General features: G+C 43.4%; 1 protein-coding gene across 1 annotated transcript; it reads left to right on the top strand.

Annotated features, from left to right (window-relative positions):
• Nucleotides 1–3102: 3102 nt before the first annotated feature.
• KRT23 (keratin 23) lies at nt 3103–12779 on the top strand (the record flags this gene model as incomplete). Its single annotated transcript, XM_084222328.1, has 8 exons — nt 3103–3516; nt 6946–7028; nt 8381–8537; nt 9991–10152; nt 10241–10366; nt 11106–11326; nt 11998–12023; nt 12676–12779. The coding sequence occupies 8 exons, from the start codon at nt 3103–3105 to the stop codon at nt 12777–12779; spliced, it is 1293 nt and encodes a 430-aa protein (XP_084078454.1).
• Between the last annotated feature and the right edge of the window lie 9261 nt (nt 12780–22040).

Here is a 22040-nt window from a genome sequence, read left to right as displayed (position 1 = left end):
TTTTCATCCATCAGGAAGAACATCCCCAGCCCATGTCACTGCTGTGCCTGTGGTTTTAGCCACACCTCTTCTCCCAGCTACAAATCCCCCACCAGTGGAAATGAAGAGATGCTGATAAAACTTGAAGAGCCTGATGAATCCCAGAAACACACAAAGCAGTTACCTAAGCACTGTACTTTGCTCACATAAATAGGCATCCTTAGCCCCCATCACTGGACATTCAATCCACATTATAGTACCTGCAAAAATGATATCATTTCTAAAATTACATATTTTATTTTCCTTCCAAGCTCCTTAGAGACACTATTTTTATGTCTTCTCTTTTCTAACATTTAAGAAAAAGAAATATACACTGCTGGCATCACCAGTTTGGCCATGAGATCATGTGTGTTGCTGGTAAGAAATGCACATTCCCTTGGCATTCCCACTGGAAGGAGTTCAGAAGAGGTTCTGGCAAACTGCAGCAAAGTGTCATCACAACCCACTAGAGAGGAAAACTGAATTGTATAAATGATATTTTTTCCAGTTCCAAAACCTAGGTGACTATTGCTTGTATCACTCAAACAGCAAGAGAGGGAATTCTTACAGCCACAGGCAGCTCTCCATCCATTTGTAATCCAGATGGAGCATTTGAATCAATCAGTGATTATTGCAGGACATTGACCTGTACAATGTAGTTGTCAAAATATCCTGCCTGTATTTAAACTGCAGCCTCGAAATTCAGCTCAGTTTGCTTCCCATGTTCTAATTCAGCACAACACCCACAATTCCCAGACGAAGCAAGCTGGGACTGCAGAGCAGCACCCATCTGGTTTGGTCCCCATGCAAGGGTGCCACCTGCTGACAACAGTTTATTTCCTTACTCCAGGTGTCATTTCCATTCTCTGTTCTGGATTAAAGAGGTGACTAAACCCAGATTCAGCACTGCAGCCTGACAAAGAGTCATAGCAGATTTTGAAGTAAGTTGTTTGGTCTTTTTCATTGATCCTCAGCATGTGTGGATCAAAACTGTGTGGCATCTTTTCCAGTTTGGAAAGGCTGAGCCTCAGGGGAAGCACTTCCCATGTCCCACATCGCCTGTACTTTGGATTAATTGCAAGAGAAAATACAATTCTGGTTTTCATGATGTGCTAATTCTATTATATTCTCAGCACTGAAGCTCTGTGGTCTCCCACTTTGCCAGCCTCACTGCCAGGCAGGGTGGGAATGACATGGAATAATTTCAGGTGAAACAGAGGATTCATTTTATTTCACATTCTAGTCTCTACATCCCTGTAAGTCCATCTCGATGTGATAGGTCACAGACACCAGCTTGCTAAACTGAAAATTCAATCTGAAATTGATCTCTGGTGAGATCTGCAGGATGTCATCAGTGCTATTAAAATTTCGGGATTTTTTCAAGTTAGGGCCTCCGTTTTTGTCTGATGCTTTAAGTTCATCCCCTTCCCCAGCAGCAGGTCTGACACCAGACTGCAGCTATGGATAGTGGCTGTAACCAGAATATTTGGGGAGCGCCAAATCTTGTGCTCACTGGAAAATCCGATTTTCAGTGATTTCTTTCCACAAGTAGTTAGAAATTACAGGATTTCTACAGAACGAAGTGTCTGAGGAAGGAAGAGGAGCATGTGCTCAATGTACAGGGAGCTGGGGAAAAGGAAAGGAGCAGGTGCTGAGCAGAGCCAAGCCCGAGCCACAAGGAGGAGCCCGAATCCTGCTGCGACAGGAACGAGGCCGGGAGGTACCAGGGACGCTGAAGTGCAACAATTCCTTATTGCTGCAGCCTTCCAAATGAAACAAATAGGGAAAAACACATCCCCTCCTGTTTCTCCCAGGACAGTTTAACTCTGCTCCATGCGGTCTCCCTGACCTCAGCAGTCAGGATGAGCAGCAGGGCCAGGGCAGACCCTGGGGAAGGGGTTTAGCCTTCACCTAAGTAAGGAAACCAGCTGCAGCATTTCTGGGAGCGCCTGTGCCCACTCAGCTTCATGCCTCTTCCAAAATCTTCCTCCTCTATCTCATCCCTCAGTCATGGACTAGAACAAGACAAGGCAAACCCACTACACCCAGCAGTTGCCACGGGACCACTCTCCAATCTCCAGCCTTTACCAGCACAAGGAAAGGGACAATCTGCAACAGCCACACTGCACCTTTGCCTGTTGGATGATACAGTTTGGCAGAAAGTTACTGAGACTTTTGAGAAAGACTATTCCTGCATGATTGCTAGGTCAATTTTTAGGGCTGGTAGCTTTATATAATCGTTTGAATCTTTTGAGTGCTGTTACAAACTCATAGTGTAAATATGTTCAAAGCTAAGATAAATAACTATTAATACTGGGAACAGCGAGAAATCTTTGCACTGCTGCCTATTGAGACAAGACCACTGAAACAGGACTGCACCCCAAATCATGAGAAAATCAGTGTAAAAGTATCTAATTCTTATTAATTTCCACTGGAAATGAGCAGCTGAAGGGAACAGCTGGGCATTACTGACTCTGGACTGGAGGTTTTTTTTATTTAGAAGCTGGATAACTTCATGAAAGCCTCACATCTCCCACAGGCTGAAGCTGTTTGGTCGCTAAGCTCTTTGACAGCTGATAGGACACACTGCACTTGAGAATCCACAGGTTTGAGGATCCATGGGCTGCTCTAATTCTACAGCCTGAGAATTAGCACAGAAAGTATCTACATAGCTCCATCCCTGCCCTGGCTTCCCATTTATTCCCTTCATGAGCAGGAAAACATAACATACTAACTACAGGGTTAGAGAGAAGTCTGAGGCAGAGCTGATCCTGTTCCACACCTACGGATTTTGGCCACACCTCATTATTATCATATGAAAAGAAAAAGAAAAAAAAACCCAAACAAGCGAAAGGAAAGCAACCCGGTATGTAGCTGATTCCAAACAACAACAGCGTGCAGGCTCATAAATGCTTCAGAATTGACCAAGAGGAAGCACGTTTCGTGATGACACAATCTTGTTGCTGTAGTCATTCATCGAAGGGAAACTCCCACAGGAAAAGGCATAAAGCTGCTCAGGGAAGGAGAAGAGGCTGCTCAGTGCTAGGCAGCCAAACCTGGGGTTCGATTCACACAGAGCTAAGCATGAGCACCAGCCAAGGCCCTTTCCAGTTTTTTTCTGGGTCCCTCAGGGGTAGTACAGGGTGTGGTTTGGCCCAGCAAGGAACTTCTTACAGAGCATCAAGTGCAGATGGTGGTGCCAGCAGCACACATCCCTCCTTCTCCTCCGCCAGACCCTTCTGGCTGGCTGCAGGAGGGGCACCCTGGGGAGGCTTCGGTGAGCACTATGGGGAAAGCATCTTCCTGGGTGGGAATGAGAAACAGACTATGCAGAACCTGAATGAGCGCTTGGCTGCCTACCTGGACAAGGTCCGTGCCTTAGAAGCAGCCAACGCTCAGCTGGAGAGCTGCATCCTAGAGTGGCACAGGACAAAGTCTCATGGAAAGAGGCATGACTTCAACCAGTACGAGCAAAACGTCACTGACATGCAAAGACAGGTAAGTCAGAGCTGGGACTGTGTCATTCTGTGCTCTTCTAAGGAATCGGGGTTCTCCTTTATGCTGATGGCTTTCCTTTAAAGAAGTTAAATAAAACCTTTGAAATGTTACAAATCCTCAGGAAGGTAGTTCCAGGACCTGGGCATAAACATTCCTTGTGTTCACAAGGAGGAGACTGGGCACAAGAAAGGCTAGAAGGGGGCGAGGGGGATTCTGCAGAGACTGGCAGAATAAAGGGATCCGTGTGCTGCCAAGTGTTCCTTTCTGTACTGAAACTGGGGTTTGAGTAACTGCTGCTGGCAGAACTTGGTCTTTTTGACTGCACAGGTTTTGAGCAAATTACAAAGCAGGAGGAGTGCAGAGCCTGCCCCTCTCCTGCCGCTGTCTCCAGACAGACTGGGGCATTCCAGCTCTTTGATTCCTGCGGTAGCAGACAATGAAACTACAGGAGTTTTGGGACCAATGAGCTTATGTAATCAGATGGAAAAATACTTCATTGTAATTAAGAAAATAGCAGTGACAAATTCCTTGTGGATGTTTTCACTATAATTAAAAGGAGAATTTCTGGTTCCTGCCAGTAGTTAATATTAATGTTCAACAGTAACTCTTTCAATCTCCCAAACTCACGTGTCTTCAAATTTAAGCATAATATTAATCTGTATTCATAATGAACATCCTTAGCACTGTAACCATCTGTATGACTAATCAGTGTAATTAACTTTACATACCCATATGGGGCAAAACCCAAAGCTCTTCCAAAAGCAATGTTGTCGTTTGCCCTCCACTTTTTATAATACAATTACTTGGCATTCTCAAGATCCTGAGAAATTCTTTTTAAAAAGGCTTGGAAATTGCATTAATTCACATCTTTGCTGATTGGGGACAAGGACTTAATCAAACTCCATGCTCACAGCTAAAAGTGTTGCTCCAGGCAGTAGGTGAGGTGCTCGGACCACAGCCTGTGTATGGAGAGCCAGAACTGTCATCACCATTTCTGTTTTAAGGATAAAGAAAGGTCACCATCCCCAGAGCTGGCACTTGGGCACTTTCCTTTTTAACAGAAAGAGAAACAAAAACATGTTCATGAAGAACATGTGTTTAGGTTGATTTGGAATTAGAAAATCAGAAAGATTTAGGAAGACAGTAAGCATAAAACCATGATGTTGACTGGGGTGAAGCCCTCACTTTTGAGTAGGTTGTACCCAAACCACTTATTTTCAACACTCACTCCTTAAACAGCTGTCCCTGGCCACAGACACCTGGAGGCTGGTGGCTGTCCTGGATGTGGAATGAAAGGCCAGGAAAGGATCATTTACAGGTGACAATTCAGTGATTGAACCCAGAATTTTTACTTTCTCTATAAAATATTGCAATTAGCAGCATGTCTGCCAGTAAAATGAGTGAAAATATAGCATCTAATTATTAACCATAATTAAATCAATTAAATGTTAATTTAAAGGGTGAAACTAGTTTAGCACCTAAAATAAAATATAGACTAAATTTAGGGTCCTATATCCAGTAATCCAGAATGTCTATGATATGCTGCCTGTCTGAACTTGGAGGCATATAATCATTTGGGTTCTACATTTTTAACCACACTCTCCTGGATACCTGAATTCAGGATTAATGCCTGATGGAGCAAAAGTTTTGGGAGAAGCCTTGCTCCAGCCTGACTCCATCCTAGCCCAGATAGACAATGAAATAGCACCTGTTCTTCAAGTAACTGTCTCATTCAAACACCTTGTGCTGCTAAACAAGCAAAGTGATCTACAGAGCATTCCAGGAGATGGGACAAAGGACAGGAGACATGAGAGGTAAAGTCAGTCCAGGAAGCCTTCTTAGGAAATCTCTGTTTTGAGAAGAAATTGGAGTATATTTCCTATACAATAATCTGTGAGTTCTTAATGAAGCTGGCAGTTTGCAGACTGGTACTAGAGACACAGCCACGTTCCTGATGGATGCTGTAAGGAATTCCATGTGACTGTTAAGAGATACCTGGCACATGTGAGATCCCCTGCTGGCTGCAGAGCCACTGGGGCCTCACGGCAGTGGACAAAGCACTGACCAGTGCTCGGATTGCACAGTCACACAGCAATTCTGTACACAGCACAAAGCTGGGGAACTCATGTTGTTTTCAAGGCTGGAGTCAAGAATTGCCTCTTCTTTGTCACCAAATTCCAGGCAGCCACACATTCAGGGCATTGTTATAGTTCTTGAGCTGGCCTTGATGGTGTCCCAGGGCAGTATGCGAGGTGTGGATAATTGCACAGGAATGCACAGTCTGTTAGCAGATTAGTTAAACATTCCACAGCACCTTCTTCTTCACTACAGAGGTCAACCTTTGACACTTGAGGAGAATTTTGTCATTTCCTTGTTTCTTTGTGATTCATTGAGGTGTGGGAAATTTACTCCAAAGTGTTGAGAGCTCTGTAAATTACTTCTGTAAAGCCACAGTGCCCCTTGGTTTGCTCTGTGGATGCTGAGGGAAGGTAGCTGGTGGGATGGCAACCACACTTCTCTTTCTTCTGTGTTAGAAAAGGACACAATGCCCTGCATTTATGACTTCCTGATAATTATGTATGAGTTCCTGTTGGAGTTCTTTCAAAGATTTGGCATGGAATACTCAACTTTTCGCATTCAGATCTATAGTTAAAAGCTATTCCATGTTATCAGGGACACATGAGCCTTTCCAGTGAGTGCTTAGTGCACCAAAGGAATGAGATTGTGCTTCATCCTGCACCTTTTAGGGCAGTTTTCAAATCCCAAAGCTAAATCAGACACCTGAATCAATCACTGCATGCTGCTGGTCGATTCAGAGCAGCTATAGGTGCACAACTGGATCACAACAACCAGCTGCCAGTGGTATTGTGCATGCAACTCCAGGCTAAAGCCTGTGGTGAGTTGAAGGTCCTGCCACCATCACCAGCTCAGCGTGGTGCTCATGCACAGGCTACTTTTCAGCATAACATTAACTCCAGTATTTTGATTGTACTCAGACACAGCTTTATGGTTCTTACTGAAGATGCCCTAAAGATGCCCAAGGCAGTTTTGTCAGCAATGCTGAACAGGATCAGAATCTGGTCTCAAAACCAGAGGAAGGCAGTGACTGTTACTCTGTGATAGACCATGAAGTTTGTGTAATGAAATTAATTTCCTCTACCTGGTCAGGAATAAGATGATGCCTCCTAGTTCATTCCCTCAAAAAAAGTAGGAAAAACAAAGTAAAGTAAAGTAAGATTACAGAGAAAAACTGCAAAACACCTAGGTGAATAAGGAAACTGAAATGCTTGTATTCCTATGGTCTCCTTAGCATGGGAATTCCACTATTTAGATGCTTCCTTTGAGCAGCAAAGATGCTAAACCAGCACAGATTATTTACTGTCATCCCATGGCAACACCAACTCTCCTGTTGGATTCTCTGTTTTCCAGATTGAGGATAGCAAGATCACCAATGCCAGCATCCTTTTACAAATTGATAACGCTAACATGGCAACTGAAGACTTCAGGCTCAAGTAAGCTCTTCTTTGGTTTCCTCATTAAATTTGAAAGAGGATTAAACTAAACATTACTTCTTCTTGCTAATCCAATAGGGAAGCAATTTTACTGAGTTTTCTGTTGATACTGGATGAATAAAAACAATATAGAACAGGGGAAAAAACCCAAAAGCATGTAAAACCCACAAATGATTGCTGAAGAACCTTGAGTCACCCTGTTTATGATACTTAGTGCAGGTCCTGACGAGCAGGTTTGACAGCAGGCACTTGATAGTTGTGACAAAAGGCACTTAAAACTGTCATCTAGGATTACAAATTATCCCCTCTAAGCACTGCACTTCCCAGTCCAGCCCAAATCTATTTCCTGGACTTATCACCTCTTCTGTCCAGCTCTGCAGGGAACACCTGTCCTTGTGTGGCTTCTGCTTTGGAGTCCCGTGAGTTGAGCACAGTAATTGAGCTGGTGCATCACTGGCTCCCAGCACAGTCTCATTTTCAGTACATTGAAAGAGAGATCTCAGATCAACTAAAAAGACAAAATGTTTGTACAGAACACTTTCAGGCAGGTCTTTCCAAAGGAAAGGATTTGACACTTCTGTAAGTAAGACTTCTTAGGAATCAGGAAGATTTGCCTTATTTTGAGCAGTTGGTGCTCAGCTATGAAAAATTTCTCAGCTTTTGGTAATACTGTAACAAACTCAGATACCCTGAGCACTGCCAGCCTTTCATTATCAGCCAGTGGTGTCACAGAAGGAACCAGTGGAACTACTTTGAGGGATGGAACTCAGACTGAGTTTGTTGGGTGAATGGAGAAGCACCAATAGAGCCCACAAAACACAGAGTAAAGGGAGAGATGCTGAGGCGTGAAATTGCTTCCCATGCCCAAGGGAAGATACAGCAGCATCTCCCTTCCTTTGGCTCACTACACACACTGCAAGAGGTTAGAGAGGAATGCTAGTAACCAGCTTCCATCGCATTTTTCTTGGTTTTCTGCAGGATTCAAAAGTTACCATAAAACTAAAGCAATCAGTGCTTGCTGATAGTGTTTTCAGAGAATTGTACTCTCAAAGCTTCCACAACTGGTTGAATGTTAACATGCAAAAAGGGAAGAGAAAAAAATAAATTTTACTTCCTACCACAGAGGAGAAGTTATGAGAGAGGAAAGTGAAATACCAAACGAATAAAACTAATTTTATTGTTAAGACTATTCCAAAATATTTAAATAATATATGTTAGAAACAGAATTAGTTTCTTTGGTTGTTTGTCCTCTCTAGTCCCTACATAGATTAGCAAGTCTACTTCTCCTTAGACAAGAGCCTGCATTGGGCAGTTCTCAACACGCAGGTTGTGTCTTCTCTTTCCTCACAAAGATACGAAGCCGAGAAGTGTCGCAGGCAGGGAGTGCAGCTGGATGTGGAGAACCTGCGGAAGGAGCTCGATGGCATGACCATTATCACCACAGATCTGGAAATGGAAATTGAAGGCTTGAGAGAAGAGCACATCCTCAGGAGGAAAGACCATGAGGAGGTAGAAAAAGTTCCACTTGGTAAAATCCTATTGCACAAATCTTTACTACCATGTAATTAACTGAGTAAGACCCACAATCTGTAAGTGGGATTGATGATTCAGGACCTAATCCTGTTTCTGAGGCACCAATGATAGTCAGGTGAAGCAAAAAGCCTGTGCCTGCTTTACCAATTACACTGGGGTTTCAGAGAGAACAGATTGCTGGCGTCTAACCCACCCATCTGTCATACACAGCTAATAATAACTGACATATTGGACAGAAATGTTCTCAGAAAGACTTAGATATAAATACACAGAGCACTGCCGGGTTTTAGTCATCACAGACTTTTTCCTCAGTTCTGAATATATAATTTCCCATATTCACAAAAGCATGGAGGAGTTGAGGGTTGGAAGGGATCTCTTCAGGGCTCCTTGTCCACCCCCCTCAACTCAAGCAGGGTAACCCAGAACAGGCTGGCCTGAGCAAAATAGATCTCAAATTCTTGAAGGATCAAAATTAAAAAGAATGGTTGGTGAAGTCAGGCAAAATTACTCATTCTTGCATAATCCTAAACACAGTAATTAGATAATTCTCAAAAGCCACACTACTCTGAATTCTCCAAAGCTATACTCAGTGCTCTCTGTTATTCCCACATTTATAATTCCACTGCTTGAAACATGCTGGTTTCGCTTGATCTGGTGTTGTTTGGAGTTATTACCCAACACCGGACCAAACATCCTGCTCAGTGTCTGTGGGTTTTTAAAGCAGAAACTAAAACACAGGGGGTGCACAGTGGTAGGTGCAGCTGCATTTGGCTGACCCCCTTCCAGCCCAGGAGTGTTCTTGGACACAGGGGACCAGCAGAGCCATCTCTGTGTCCAGCTGATCTGCATTCCATGATGTCATACGCCGAAAGGCTCCTTTGCCTGGGCGCTTTGAAAATGGTACCAGGCACAGAAGGTTGTGCTACACCGAAAGGAATGTTACCCTACCTGCCCGACTGGTCCTGTAATTATGTTGTTTACACAGTAATTATATGCTTTAATCCAATTATTCCTTTAACAATTACATAGAACTTTTACATTACTCTCCTGTAAACTTAGTTATAGTTCCATAAATATTAACATAAAGGGTAAGAAAGATGAAATTACTGTTAGATTTTCATCAAGGTTTTAGGTTTCTAATAGATAAATAAATTAAAAATGTCAGTGCTTCTTCACTGAGTCCATTTCTTCCAGAAACATTCTATGAAAAGATCTTCTTGCATGTTTTTTATTGAGTTCTGCCACAGAAGCAACTATGCCATTGATTTAAGTCACATCAGAGTATTATCAATATATATATTTTTCAATAATGTTAACTTAATGTATATATAACAATTACCCCCCCAAATCTCTCTGGGATTCTGTGGCTCTCTGAAAACTTTCTACTTCCATTAAACGAGTTTGCTTGCTCCCTCTGACACATGAACAGGATATGGAAGCCAATCGCTCCTCACAAGACTTCAAAGTCAATGTAAAAGTCAACGCGGCCCCTCCTGCAGACTTAGGCAAGATTCTGGCAGAAATAAGAGAAGATTATGAGGCCATAATTGAAAAGAATCGTCAAAGCCTGGACAACTGGTACAAAGAACAGGTAACAGCTAGTCCTTGCTCATTTCCAAGCCCCTGTGGCTGGACCTGACTGACCAGAGTCTGAGCTTTTCTCTTGCTCTGCTCCACAGAGTGCAGCAATGTCCCTGGCAGCAACCCCTAATCCCGAGCAGATCCAGCGCAACGAGAACGAGATCAAGGAGCTAAGGAGAACTTTGCAATCCCTGGACATCGAGCTGCAGGCACAGATTAGTAAGGTATCTGCTGCAGACATCTTGGGCTGCTCACTCACTCCATGGACTCTCAGAAGTTGTCATGGACCAATTCTCCATTTAAATCCATAGCCTAGCATAACTTTGGTGCAGTTGTTAAAGTATGAGGGAAAGTGGAATTCAGATCATGCTCGACTTTGCCAAAATATGCAAAATAGATTCAGCAACCATCACCAGGAAGTGAAAAATGTATGTCTCTTCTTACAACAAAATATGAGAAGAAGAAGGGATAGCTGACTCCAGGTCTAGAAAGAAAATGTGTCCAGAAGACAGAGAGTAACACAAAGAACGCAAAGTTCATATTTACAAACCCTGTTATCAGGCATGAATTACACAAAGTGTGAAAAATATTGGTGGGGAGCTTTGACAAATATTACATAGCCTTACACAGGTTAAAGCTTACATCCTGGAGACCTGGAGACTTTGGAGCAATTCTGGGCAGTTCATGCAGAACAGACAGGACAGACAGCAGTGTCAGGAGCAGAGCTTTGAGCAGAACGGATATGGCAGGGATAAATGACTCAGTTTTGCCTTTCATGCACACACGGCACAGCTTTGTGGTTCTGCTGCCTTCATAAGAATAGTTATGCAAATGCATAAGTGTTTAAATTACCACAGCCTTAATTTTGCAATCTTCTAGCTAGAGACCAAATTTGCTGGTATTTCTGTGTTGTATCTACCACATAAATAATAATCATGGTCTTGGTATTATCTGCCCCATCAGAAACACATGCTGGAAGACACCTTGGCTGACACTCGGAATTATTATGCTGCTGCACTTCAAAACATGCAGCAGATCATCTCCAGGTGTGAGGAGGAGCTGAGCCAGGTTCGTCACGACATGAAGCAGCAAAATAACCAATATAAAGTTCTTCTTGGGATCAAAACACGCCTGGAAAAGGAAATTTCCACATACCGCCTGCTGCTGGAAGGGAATGCTGACGGGTAAGGCAGAGCTGCCCCGACTGGAACAGATGAAGAGTATATTTGGATTATTTATTTGTTTGTTTGTTTATGCTTAATCAAAGCTTGTGAGTCCCATACTACATCAAGGGTTGGTATTTTAATGTGACGGATCATAATAAAAAGCTGGAGCCACTTAGAGTACAGAGACACTGGTACCCATGTAATTTGGATTACCTAAATTAATATAACTTTTTATTAAAAAAAGAATAAAATTCTCCACTCCCACAGCATGGCCATCTCAGCATAGGAGAACGTTGGCCTCATTTTTATGCTCTCATCTGATTTGTATGAAGTCAAAAAAGGAAGATCAGCAGCCTTTAGAACTGCAGCTCTTGGACAGGCAGGACAGAGTGGCCCCAAGTGTGAGGGTATTTGTCAGAAACCAAATTGGGATTACCCTGAGCAACTCCAAATGCACAAGAACCAATGCACTTGTCCCTAGGAGCAGTAGTGAATGTCCCCAGGGATGTTTCTAGTGAGAGTATCTACCAAAGGGAAAGCTCACATGGTATAAAAGCATCATTCTTTTTCCTTCTTTTTTAAAAATTTTATCTCAGAGTGGGATGAGGTCTTCTTAGAAACAGTGAGAAGGGGACAAATAACTTTTTTAAATTAGTGTAACATTATTTTCTATTTCATTATCTTCACAGGACAGCAAGAAAATCTGAAACTAAAGGTAAAAGTTCCTTACTTTGCTTTCTGTAGTGACTCTTAATTACTGTCATTTCCAATCAAATTTTACTCAGGGCAATTTTAACCTCACCTGAGTGAAGTGTGGAAGGTGTGCATAGCAGGCTTACACAGGCCTTTGGGAAGCATTTCAGCAGTTCCTGGCTGTTGTGAAGGGCTCACTGCAGAGCCCACCAAGCTGTGCCTGCCCATGGGCTGCCTGAGCCCCAGCCCTGTCAGTCACACAGTGGCCACAGCTCAGGCTCCAGACTAAAGCTTTCCTGGGATATGAGGAGGCAAGGAGACTCCAGTGGGTGACTAAAACAGCGTTAGGGCTTGAGAGCAAACTGAAAATCTGCATGTCTGGAAACTCGTATTCTGGCATGGGCATGACCTGCAGACATCCAGGATAATCTGCTGGATTTGCATTGGCTGGGCTCTCCCAGTGTTATTCATTTGCTCTGACCTGGACCAGACCCAGAGTGACTTTCTGGCAGCACATTTCACACAGAGCAGTAACAAATATTGACTTTAAGGAAAACATGTAGAGAAAACTTTGTTGAGGAGGCAGCAGGCCTCCTCATGACTAAATGAGGCTTTCCCTGCATCACCTTGTCTCAGCATTGCTCCTTGGCTAATTAAAATTTCTTTTCTTTCAGAGCACTCTGGGCTGAGCAACCGAAAGCTCAAAGCGATTGTCCACGACAGTGTGAACGGGGAGGTGGTGTCCTCCACCATCAACGAGCTTCCCCCACAAGCCTGAAGGAAAGCTCTGCCAACCAGCAGCTTTCCCAGCAGCAGATCCCATGGCCCCTCTGGAACAGAGTGCTGTGGGCTGGCTCCCGTGTGTCAAACGGGGATCCTGTAGTGAACGCGCTTCTCAAATGATCTGCAGCCTAACACTGCAAAGTGCCACACAGAGCTGGGTAAAGCTGACTTTGGTAGTTTAAGGAGCTTTTAGTCACCAAAATGCTGGAAAAAAGCTGTTGAATTAAAGTGACTGGCTGAGCTAGTGGCAGATGTATTGTGCACATCTCCCCAGGGCAGGAATATCCATCTGGGATTCAGTTATCGCTCTGCAAGTTAGCTATAATTTAAGGGGAATAATCTCTCAACTTTTTTCCTGATCTTATGCCTCTCATCATATACCTCACTGCAGCCAATAAATTTTTATGCATTATTTGTTCTGATCCTTGGAATATCTGATTTTGCTTTCTTTTACATATGCCCAGTCCACTGTGGCAGTGTCACTGACATGGCTCAGGACAGCCAAAACCTCATTGTTTCAGGAGGGACAATATAGGAAGAACACAAAAAAGAAAAGAGGAGACAAAAGTTACACATGACATTTACATGAGCAAAACTACTCCGCTTCTCTATACACAACTTATCAATGTCACCATTTGAAAACAGCATTATGAGTAGGAGTGTTGCAAACTTCACTAAAAATAGTCCCCCAGAAACACTTCTTTATTCTTCAGTTTGAGAGATATTTTCTAGCACTGTCTTTACACACTTTCCCTCAGAGCCTGTAAGTACTTCTCCAGACACTCATTCTTTCTTGATGACCCAGGTAATTCAAAAAACCATTTCAGTTATTTGGTCTCAAATTAATGTTCACTGTCTCTGTGGAAGGGTGCTGCAGTCAGGCCAGACTGGTGTTTACAGTGCATGTTAACATCAGGGAGAGCTGCTGGCCTTAGCCAAACTCAGGCTCCCTCCCTTTCTCAGCTCAGCCCAATGCCCGAGTCAGCAGCAGACCCTGACAGCACCAGAGCTTTGCAAAGATAAAATCTGGGCAAGGAAAAGAGAAATACCATTAGGATGTTTAAATGAGGAAGAGTATAAGGCAGAAGGAAGAGAGACCAAATGGAACATAATGAGTGTGTCAGGGATTTGCATTCCAAAGTCTGCGTGTCCAGGGCAGTCTCGAATTCATCAGTGACATTGTCATCATGTCCCTCATGGACTCTCACAAAAGGGCTCCTGTTACCTTCCTTCTTTGGAACAGAGCTCACAAAGAAAAGGGGGAATTTCAAAGGAAATGCAGATTAAACTGAACAAAGTCCACTTCTGTGATGCAGTGTTCTGTTACTGGCATGTTCCAACCAGATCCTGATCCCCTTTGCCCCCCGCACCCCAACTCTCCACCCTTGTTGCACAAAGAGATCCCCAAAGCATTGGATGGATTACCTAATGGTTTCTTTAAACTGGGTAAAACTTGTAATACAGGATTAGTAACTCCTGGATAATTAAGAGTGTCCTTCCTTATGGCTTACCAGATCTAACAAGCCAGACCTGGTGTTTGCAGCATCTGGACAAAATGTGCCCAGGTCTTCTTGAACAATTTTCTGTATTATTTAAAGATATGTTCATTTCTCAGATTTACATAGCAGGGCCACATCGTTGTGACACAAATAATTATAAAAACTTCTAAGTAGCCCCTTATTTCTACATCAAAGGAAAGTATGTGCTTTGTGCTGGGTTATTGTGCTGAACTACAAGAAAGAAAGAAAGAAAGAAGGAGGAAAAGCAAATAATTGAAGTGCCTTATGGAACACGCCTGTCTTTATTTCACATTCCTGAGCAATGCTCTGGCTTTACTCTGCCCTGGTGTCCCCTCATGCAGAGGTGAGATGCACTCCTCGTGCCCTGTGTCACACTCAGCTGTGGTCCAAGCAGTGCTGGAGAAGAGGCAGCAGAATTCCTGCTATGAGGCAGCAGAATTCTTGTTCTCCTCTGCTGAGAGCCAGCAGAATTCCCACACCACTCCACCACTCTGATGATTTTAACCTTCTCTTACACCTGTGCTGCTGCCCTCTGTACAGGTCAGAGCAGTACAGCTCACAGCACCATCCTCACAGCTCACTCTGTTATTGACACCATTGTGCACTGATGGCTCCAACACAGCCATTCAAGTGTCTTTTACTAAGTGGAGTAAATCCATTAGTCTTTAAACATACAAATAAGTGTTACACCACATTCTGTTTGTTTCTGGAAAAAAGTGCTGATTTCTGGAGAATATTTCACAGCTTCAGAATGCTCTGTAGAACTGCAGATCTCCTTCCTTTCTGTTGAACACCTTGTGACACAGTGTCACCAGATGTGTGCCCTGTATCTGGTGGTTACTCATTACCTCTGAATTTGTGCTCTGGTAGATAAGCTAGGCATTCCTAAATGTATTTAGGATGAGTCTGCACCCTAAATAATAAATAATGATGCTAATATTTACCACTTGCTTGCACTGTTAACATCACATTCTCACACCACGCTGAGAGATGCAGTCAGGGAGATAACGAATGGGGGCAATATTATCATTCCCATTTTATTGCCTGAGAAATTGGAAAAAGAGATGACACAACTCGCTCAAGGCTGCAAAGAAAGTCACTGAGAGCCACTAAATTAGAATCCATCACTTCACAGCTTCTACTTAGCCCAGCTATTAGATAATACAACTTCCTGAAGAGCCATTCCCCACTCACAGCAATCCTGTCAGTGTCTGATGGCTCAGAAGAGATAATGCCCTTCATTCATTCCAAGTGTTTATGGCTGGTCAGGACCCTGCACATACTCTGATGATGTTCTTCAATGCACCTGTGCCAACAGCCTGACTGAAATGAGTCCTGTAGAGAACCCTGTGCTGGCAGCTCTGACAGCTTTGTGGTATTTGGGAGACTTTAAGAGCACAGGTAGTGCTGCTTCTGATTTCAGAGCGGTGGCTTGAAGGGAAGGAAATATTCAGGACTGCAATGATGTATGGATTGAAAAATTACTTTGTTAATTCATTGTATTGAAACTGATTGAACTCTGCCAGCTCATATTTGTTCTCCTTCAGTATTCCATACATAAAGAAGTGCCATTTCTACACCAAGAAAGTGACGGACCCAGCCACAAAGAAAGTGCAATTTGAAAACTATGAAGTATTATTAAAAAAAAAAACCCTCCAAGTGAATAAATTCTATTTCCCATAAAAGGAAAAGGATAGCAAAAAAACACGAGCAGGAGAGAACAGCATTTCTCAGTCTAAGTGAATGATGCAACAATTCTTCTGCAAACCAACAAGATACAGGAACTCAGCCTATAAAAGGAGGCTGAAACCATCAGCGTTCACAGCTGGCTCCTTGCAGTTTCACCTGCCATTTAAGGTAGTCCTGCACGGAATAATCCTCAGCATGATTTCCAAGAGCCTTGACTGCACTCCAGCCTGGGCATGAGTCACAGCTCATTTCACTTGTAGAAATGTTAAAACTTATTAAGGTGTATTACAATAGGCAGCTTTGGTAAGTGAAGTGTTGATCCCCTGGAAGAAGTGTGCGATGAGGTAATGCAGTCATGGTTTGTGCTATTAATCACACATTCTTCTGGGAAGCTGGCCCCACACTGCTGGGGTTCAGCCTTATTTATCAACAGCCACATCTGTACAATGAAAATTTTTCTGCCTTCCTGGTTAATGAGGATGCAAAATTAACAAAGTCGTTTCAGAAAGAGAAGAAAAGAAATCTCGCCTTTGTAGCACTGCTAAACCCACGGGTTCTATGGATTATTGAAGCAGAGAGAATAGGTAGAAGAGCCGGTAAAACATTTCACAATGTCCACACCCTGACCTATAAAGGTTTGTAAAGTTTTGCTAGGAGATGCCTGCTCCTGTGTATGAATCATTTAGAAAAAGGACAAATCTATAAACAGGGAAGTAAGGAAAGAATAATGCTGGAGAGGCTGCACCCCCTGTCCCCCCATGTCCTGCATTGTGCCACAAAAGCATGTTAATTATTGACTCTACCTGAACGTTTGGCTTGGTGAAATCCCAACTTAAATTTTACCATCTGTTGTTTCCTCACCATTCCTCCCTCTGTAAAAATTTTTATTCTTTTCAAGCTGTACTTTTATGATATCCTTAATTGTGTGACTATAAAGAAATGACCTACTTGAGCCCCTGGCCTAGGACTGGCACAAACCAATTGTCTGCAAAAATATCCCATGAAACAGAAGTGCCAATGTTGGACAGTTTGGAGTGTCCCTATGGCAGGAGCTCCCAGTGTGAGACATGACCTAATGCTGAGGCAGGTGCAGGGCTGCTTCTTCTGGACATGTTAATTTGCTTTTTGAATGTCTGAATATGCATCAGAAGCTTAGAGGCATAAAATCATAACACCAGCTGTGGTAAAGACACTTTCAATAACTATATAGACTTCGGGGGTAAATTTTTGGCTTTCCAATGTCCTAAGGACAAGTCCAAAAGAGTCGATGTCACAAGCTGTAATTAGGCTCTATAGAAAGCAACAAAAATGAGGAATATAATTTGGAAAAATGTGTTTCAATTAAGAGGCATAATTAGCTGGAGCAGGCAGGGAAATGGAGAAACAAACATGATGAAGTAGCTACAAACTGCAGTTCTTCCTTAGAACAGAAGTTAAAGGTGTGCTGCCTTTAGAGAAGTACCAGCTTTGGTTCAGCTCTGCACCCCCGAAACAACGTATGAGAAAATAAAAGATCAAATGCACCAAACAAAAAACTGGGAGGGACTCTTGCCAGAACAATTTCAAAGCAGGAAATCTGTAATGTTGCTGCAAGCAGACAGAAATTATGATCATAAAGTTACCTGTGCAGGAAAGAGAGAACACATTCGTATGTCCTATTAATGAGAAAAATTAGTAATTTTTGAAAGCCATTCCTGCACCCAGGCTCTGCTTCCAGGTTAATCTCACAAGAGACAGTTTCAAGACATTCTGAGAATGTATCCTCTGTTACTGTAGAGAACAAAAACCTTAAAAACACAACCAAAGAAGCCTTTCTTTAACGTCTACAGCCTATCACTGCTTAAAAATTGAGATACTCAAGCATCAGTCATATAAAAGGGTGTATTTCAAAAGAATAATGAACACACCCTGTCCTCAAAGACTCACATGTCAGAATTTAGAAAGATAGTCCATTCTTCTTGCCATTGCTTCTAAACCCACTCCATACACAGGACTGAACTCTGTAATTATGGCTGGTGGCTCTGAAGAAAAATATTCCTGTAAACGTTCGGCCCCAAGAGCGATGCAACTAAATATCCTGTGGATATAGGGCCAGGAAAGTGGATAATATGAGAAATTTTCTTATGTAATCCGTAAGTTTTATTCTCTCGTTGAAGTTCCGCACGGATTCTCCCGCGGCGCTCAGCACGGGGAGGGCTGCAGGCAGCTCCGTTCCGAAGGCCGGTGGTGGCCTCTAGTGACAACCAGGTAGATCCGCACGGAGCCCGGTGCCTGTCCCTGCTCCTGCCGCTCCTCCGGGGCTCCTGCGGCTGGGGAACAACTACCTGGAAATTTCTGCTGCAGTATTTGTGCAATGAACGTTACTAACAGTGCCAGGCTTCCTCCAGGAGAGTATGGAGATAGATTTTCGGCCTGTTTCCTTTATTTTGCTTTTTTGGTATCTGCTTTCCTGACACAGATCTTGATGCTGGGAGGGTATTTTGGGTTCCAAGCAGCCCATAGCCTGCTCCTGGTTTTACAAACCCTGGGAGTGGGGATGCTGTGGGATCGCTGGGATGCACTGAAAGGATATTCCAGAGCAGTCCCCAAACAAGAAGCTGCAGCTGTGCCTCTGCCCAGGCACCTCCTGGCATTATGAGTGCAATTTCACACTGGGGAAAATTTGAGGGGTTTTTCTGAACTGGGGGCTCCAGGTGTGACACAAGTGAGATCCCCAGAACCATAAGAATTTTTTTAAAGTTAGCAAAAACGTCTACACAGATATGCAATACAGTGTGTTTGTATGTATACTTTGCAGTGTACAATCAGTGTGCACCTATATTTGCACAGGGCCATGAAAATCGTATTTGCCTCCTGAATCACAGAAATATGCAACATTTTTCACGGGTACTGAACTACTCCAGCATTATGGAACTGAGAGAGTCAGTAGGCTGAAATTCTCTCCAGTTCACTGGTTTTCTCATTCCCTTAACACTTCAGTTGCACAGGGTTTTTCCAAGGGAGAGAGATCTGCCAGCAGTCCTGTGTTGGAACTGATCTTAATGGCACTTTTGGGGAAGAAAAAAGAGAAGGTTCGTTTGTGTGGCCTGGAGCTGTTTTTGTTGGCACTGAGATCTGATTCTGTTCGAGGAGAGCAGCTGAGACAGGAAAGGCAGCTCCTGACTTTCATTTTCCACCTGTGGCTGGGGAGGGATGGAACCCACACACTGCCTCACGCACCCCTCCAGGAGCTGGAACACCTCTCTAAGTACCATAAATATGTAATGTTTTAACTTACCCCTCTGGTCAAAGCTCCAAGCAAAAAGAAATAAGATGCAGCGGTTTGATGATTGAGATATTTTCATTGGACAAAAGATAAAAAGGAGAGGGAAATAAGGGGAAAAAAATACGTGAGGCAGACAGTGTAAGATCTCGAGCTGCAAATGTTCAGGGCTTAGGTGAATCCAGCTGAGTTGGTGACATCATCCAGAACTTTCTGATCCTCTGATCCTCTGATCCCATTCAGCAAAGCACAAAATATCTTGCTTTGCTCTTTGGAGAGAGCAGGCTTCACAGGCATTGGCATTAACAGGAGATGCAAAGGTAATTAAGAAAAGGAGGGGAATATCCCAGACCCAGAAATATTGAATACTGAAATAAGGCTGAAATACTGAAAACACTGAAAACATTCAAGCATCTCTTTTGAATGCATTTTGCACAGCAATGTCCTTTCAGGACTGTAGTGTACACCTTTCAGAATCAAACTCTTATGATACCAAACCCAAACTCAGGGATCAACAGGGACCAACAAATGGGTGTTGGATTTCACTCCTAGAATGGATCATCTCTACAGATTGAACTAGAAGACTTTGCTTTATTTCAGTCTCTATGTCAGCTAAAAGAAAAGCATCTGTTCTACCTAAAGGCAGCAAAAACTCAGACCCACAGCTGGGTGTGTCTTTTTTCCTTGAACTCTCCAGACTGGCTGCCCGTGGCTGGTTAGCACAGGTGAGTCAGATGGAATGGCATCCACATTATCAGAGCCCTGCAGAACTTATCTCCATGGCCCTCTAAAGCACATTAAACTTCTGTCACACAGGTGACATTTCTTCATGAAATCAAACAAATCATTAGTGTTGCTATAAATGTTTTATTGTGTCTATAGGCAATCCACTCTGACCAAGAATGTCACTGAAGGGAAGTGCTAGCTGTGAACCCACAGACTGTCCTCTACAGCTCCCACAATTGAGTCTGGAGCTGAAACCGCTCTGCTGAGCTAAGCACCAGCAAACTGTTACAGTGCTACTTCAATGCTGACCAAAACTGCAGTACTGGACAATGGATTTTTAGGCTGCCCAACATCTATTTAGGTAACTTACTCTTACAAGGAAAAAAAAAAAAGAGTAAAAATGAAGCAGCCCATGTTGTTGCAGATAATTCCTGGGCATAGTCCAGGGGTGGAGGACAATGAGGCCACTCCCAACTGGTGCCTTGAGGAGACCCCGGCTCTCCAGCCTGGCTGGGGCCTCACCCTCCCCTCACTGCCATGGCTGCAGCTTCAGGGCTCTCTCTGGCAGTTTCCACTGATTGATACAACCAGTCAAGATATGTTACATGGAAAAAAGTGTACTGAACCAAAACCAGGAGCAAACCCCACCTCTGATGCGAATCCATCTCGATCCTAGCAAGTATTCTAGCTTTTTGGGGAGGACAGAAGCATATATAAAATGGTAAGACCACAGAAATTGTCAGTAAACAAATGAGGTATGAGAATAAAAAGAGCACTAAGAAAATTCAGCCTTATATCTTTTCACATTGGGTTTGCATGATGCCATTGCTGCTTGCTTCCTCTTGCATACATCTTGGATGCTTCAGCTGAATAGTCTAGAGGAAAATAATTGCTGGAGTTTCAGCTTGAACAAAAACAGCAGAGCCATAACACAAGGCAAATGTCTGACCTAAGCCTGATGCTCACCTTAATTCAGATCACTGACTTCTTTTTTCATTTGCTCACTAAATAAAAAAAATAGAACCTCCAAATGATGTTTAGAAAAAATATCACCAAGGTAACATGAAAACTAATTTTAATACTGAGAAGGCAAAGCAGAATGTTTGCTCTTAAACAGACTGCCACACAACCCTGCAGAGATCTAGGCAGTGAGATACAGAGCCAAGGCAAGTAAGACCAGCAGGATCTCCTCTTAAAGTCTAAAGGTGTAGACTCTGCTCTACTAAAATGAGCAATTCTTACTCAGTCTGAATAATTTCAATGGACGAAACTCATCCTGAGTCTCTGTAGTGACAGACCAAATGTCATGGCCAGTGTACTTTGGTTTCACATCTCATAAAGGCTTTTTTATTACAAGTTACACCCAAGGAAGTTCAAGGTCCAAAGACACTCCACAGTATCCTCTTAGAAAGAAAAATCTTGCCCTGCACACTGATTGCTTTGGTTTGGAAGCTGTGTTTCCAGAATAGCCAAGTACAAGAGTTTAACTCTCTGCCTTGAGCCAAGACCTGTTAGACCAATCCCTAGCAGAGTAACTTGGCAGACTTGGCAGTACTGATTTCCTAATACATTGGGTATTCCCTCGTACCCAGCTGTTCTGGGCTGGGTGCTCTCAGAAAGCTGAAGGTGCTTCCAATACACAGTTCAATGCCTCCAAAGCTCCCTGTCTCACCAATTTCCTTGCCCCAAGCTGGAAGATCAGTACGTAGAGCAGCTGCTCTCACTAACACAAGCCATGTGTGCTCATTGTTCTGCCTGACAACATCAGTAACACACAGAAGCAGCGTCAGTGCAATGCCCCAGGAACTGCACCTCCATACTGTCCCAACACACACCTGCCACCCACTCTCCTGCAGCACTAACAACCCCTCAGCAATCAGGTTCTTCTCTTGCTTTACAAATTTTCCCTGCACTTTCTGTATCAAGTGTACAGCACAGTCAGTCCAGGAGCCTCCTCTACAGGATTAGCAGTAGGATGGCTGAGTCTCTTCATGCCATGGAAAGGCAGCTGGTTTCCTGTTAATGACTACAGCCCCTGGGCTGGGGACAGACCTCCCCA

The sequence above is a fragment of the Fringilla coelebs genome (genome assembly GCF_963513975.1).
Source record: "Fringilla coelebs genome assembly, chromosome: 27".
Taxonomy (NCBI): Eukaryota; Metazoa; Chordata; class Aves; order Passeriformes; family Fringillidae; genus Fringilla; species Fringilla coelebs.
The sequence above is the reverse complement of the archived record's forward strand: the minus strand, read 5'-3'. Positions and strand labels throughout refer to the sequence as shown.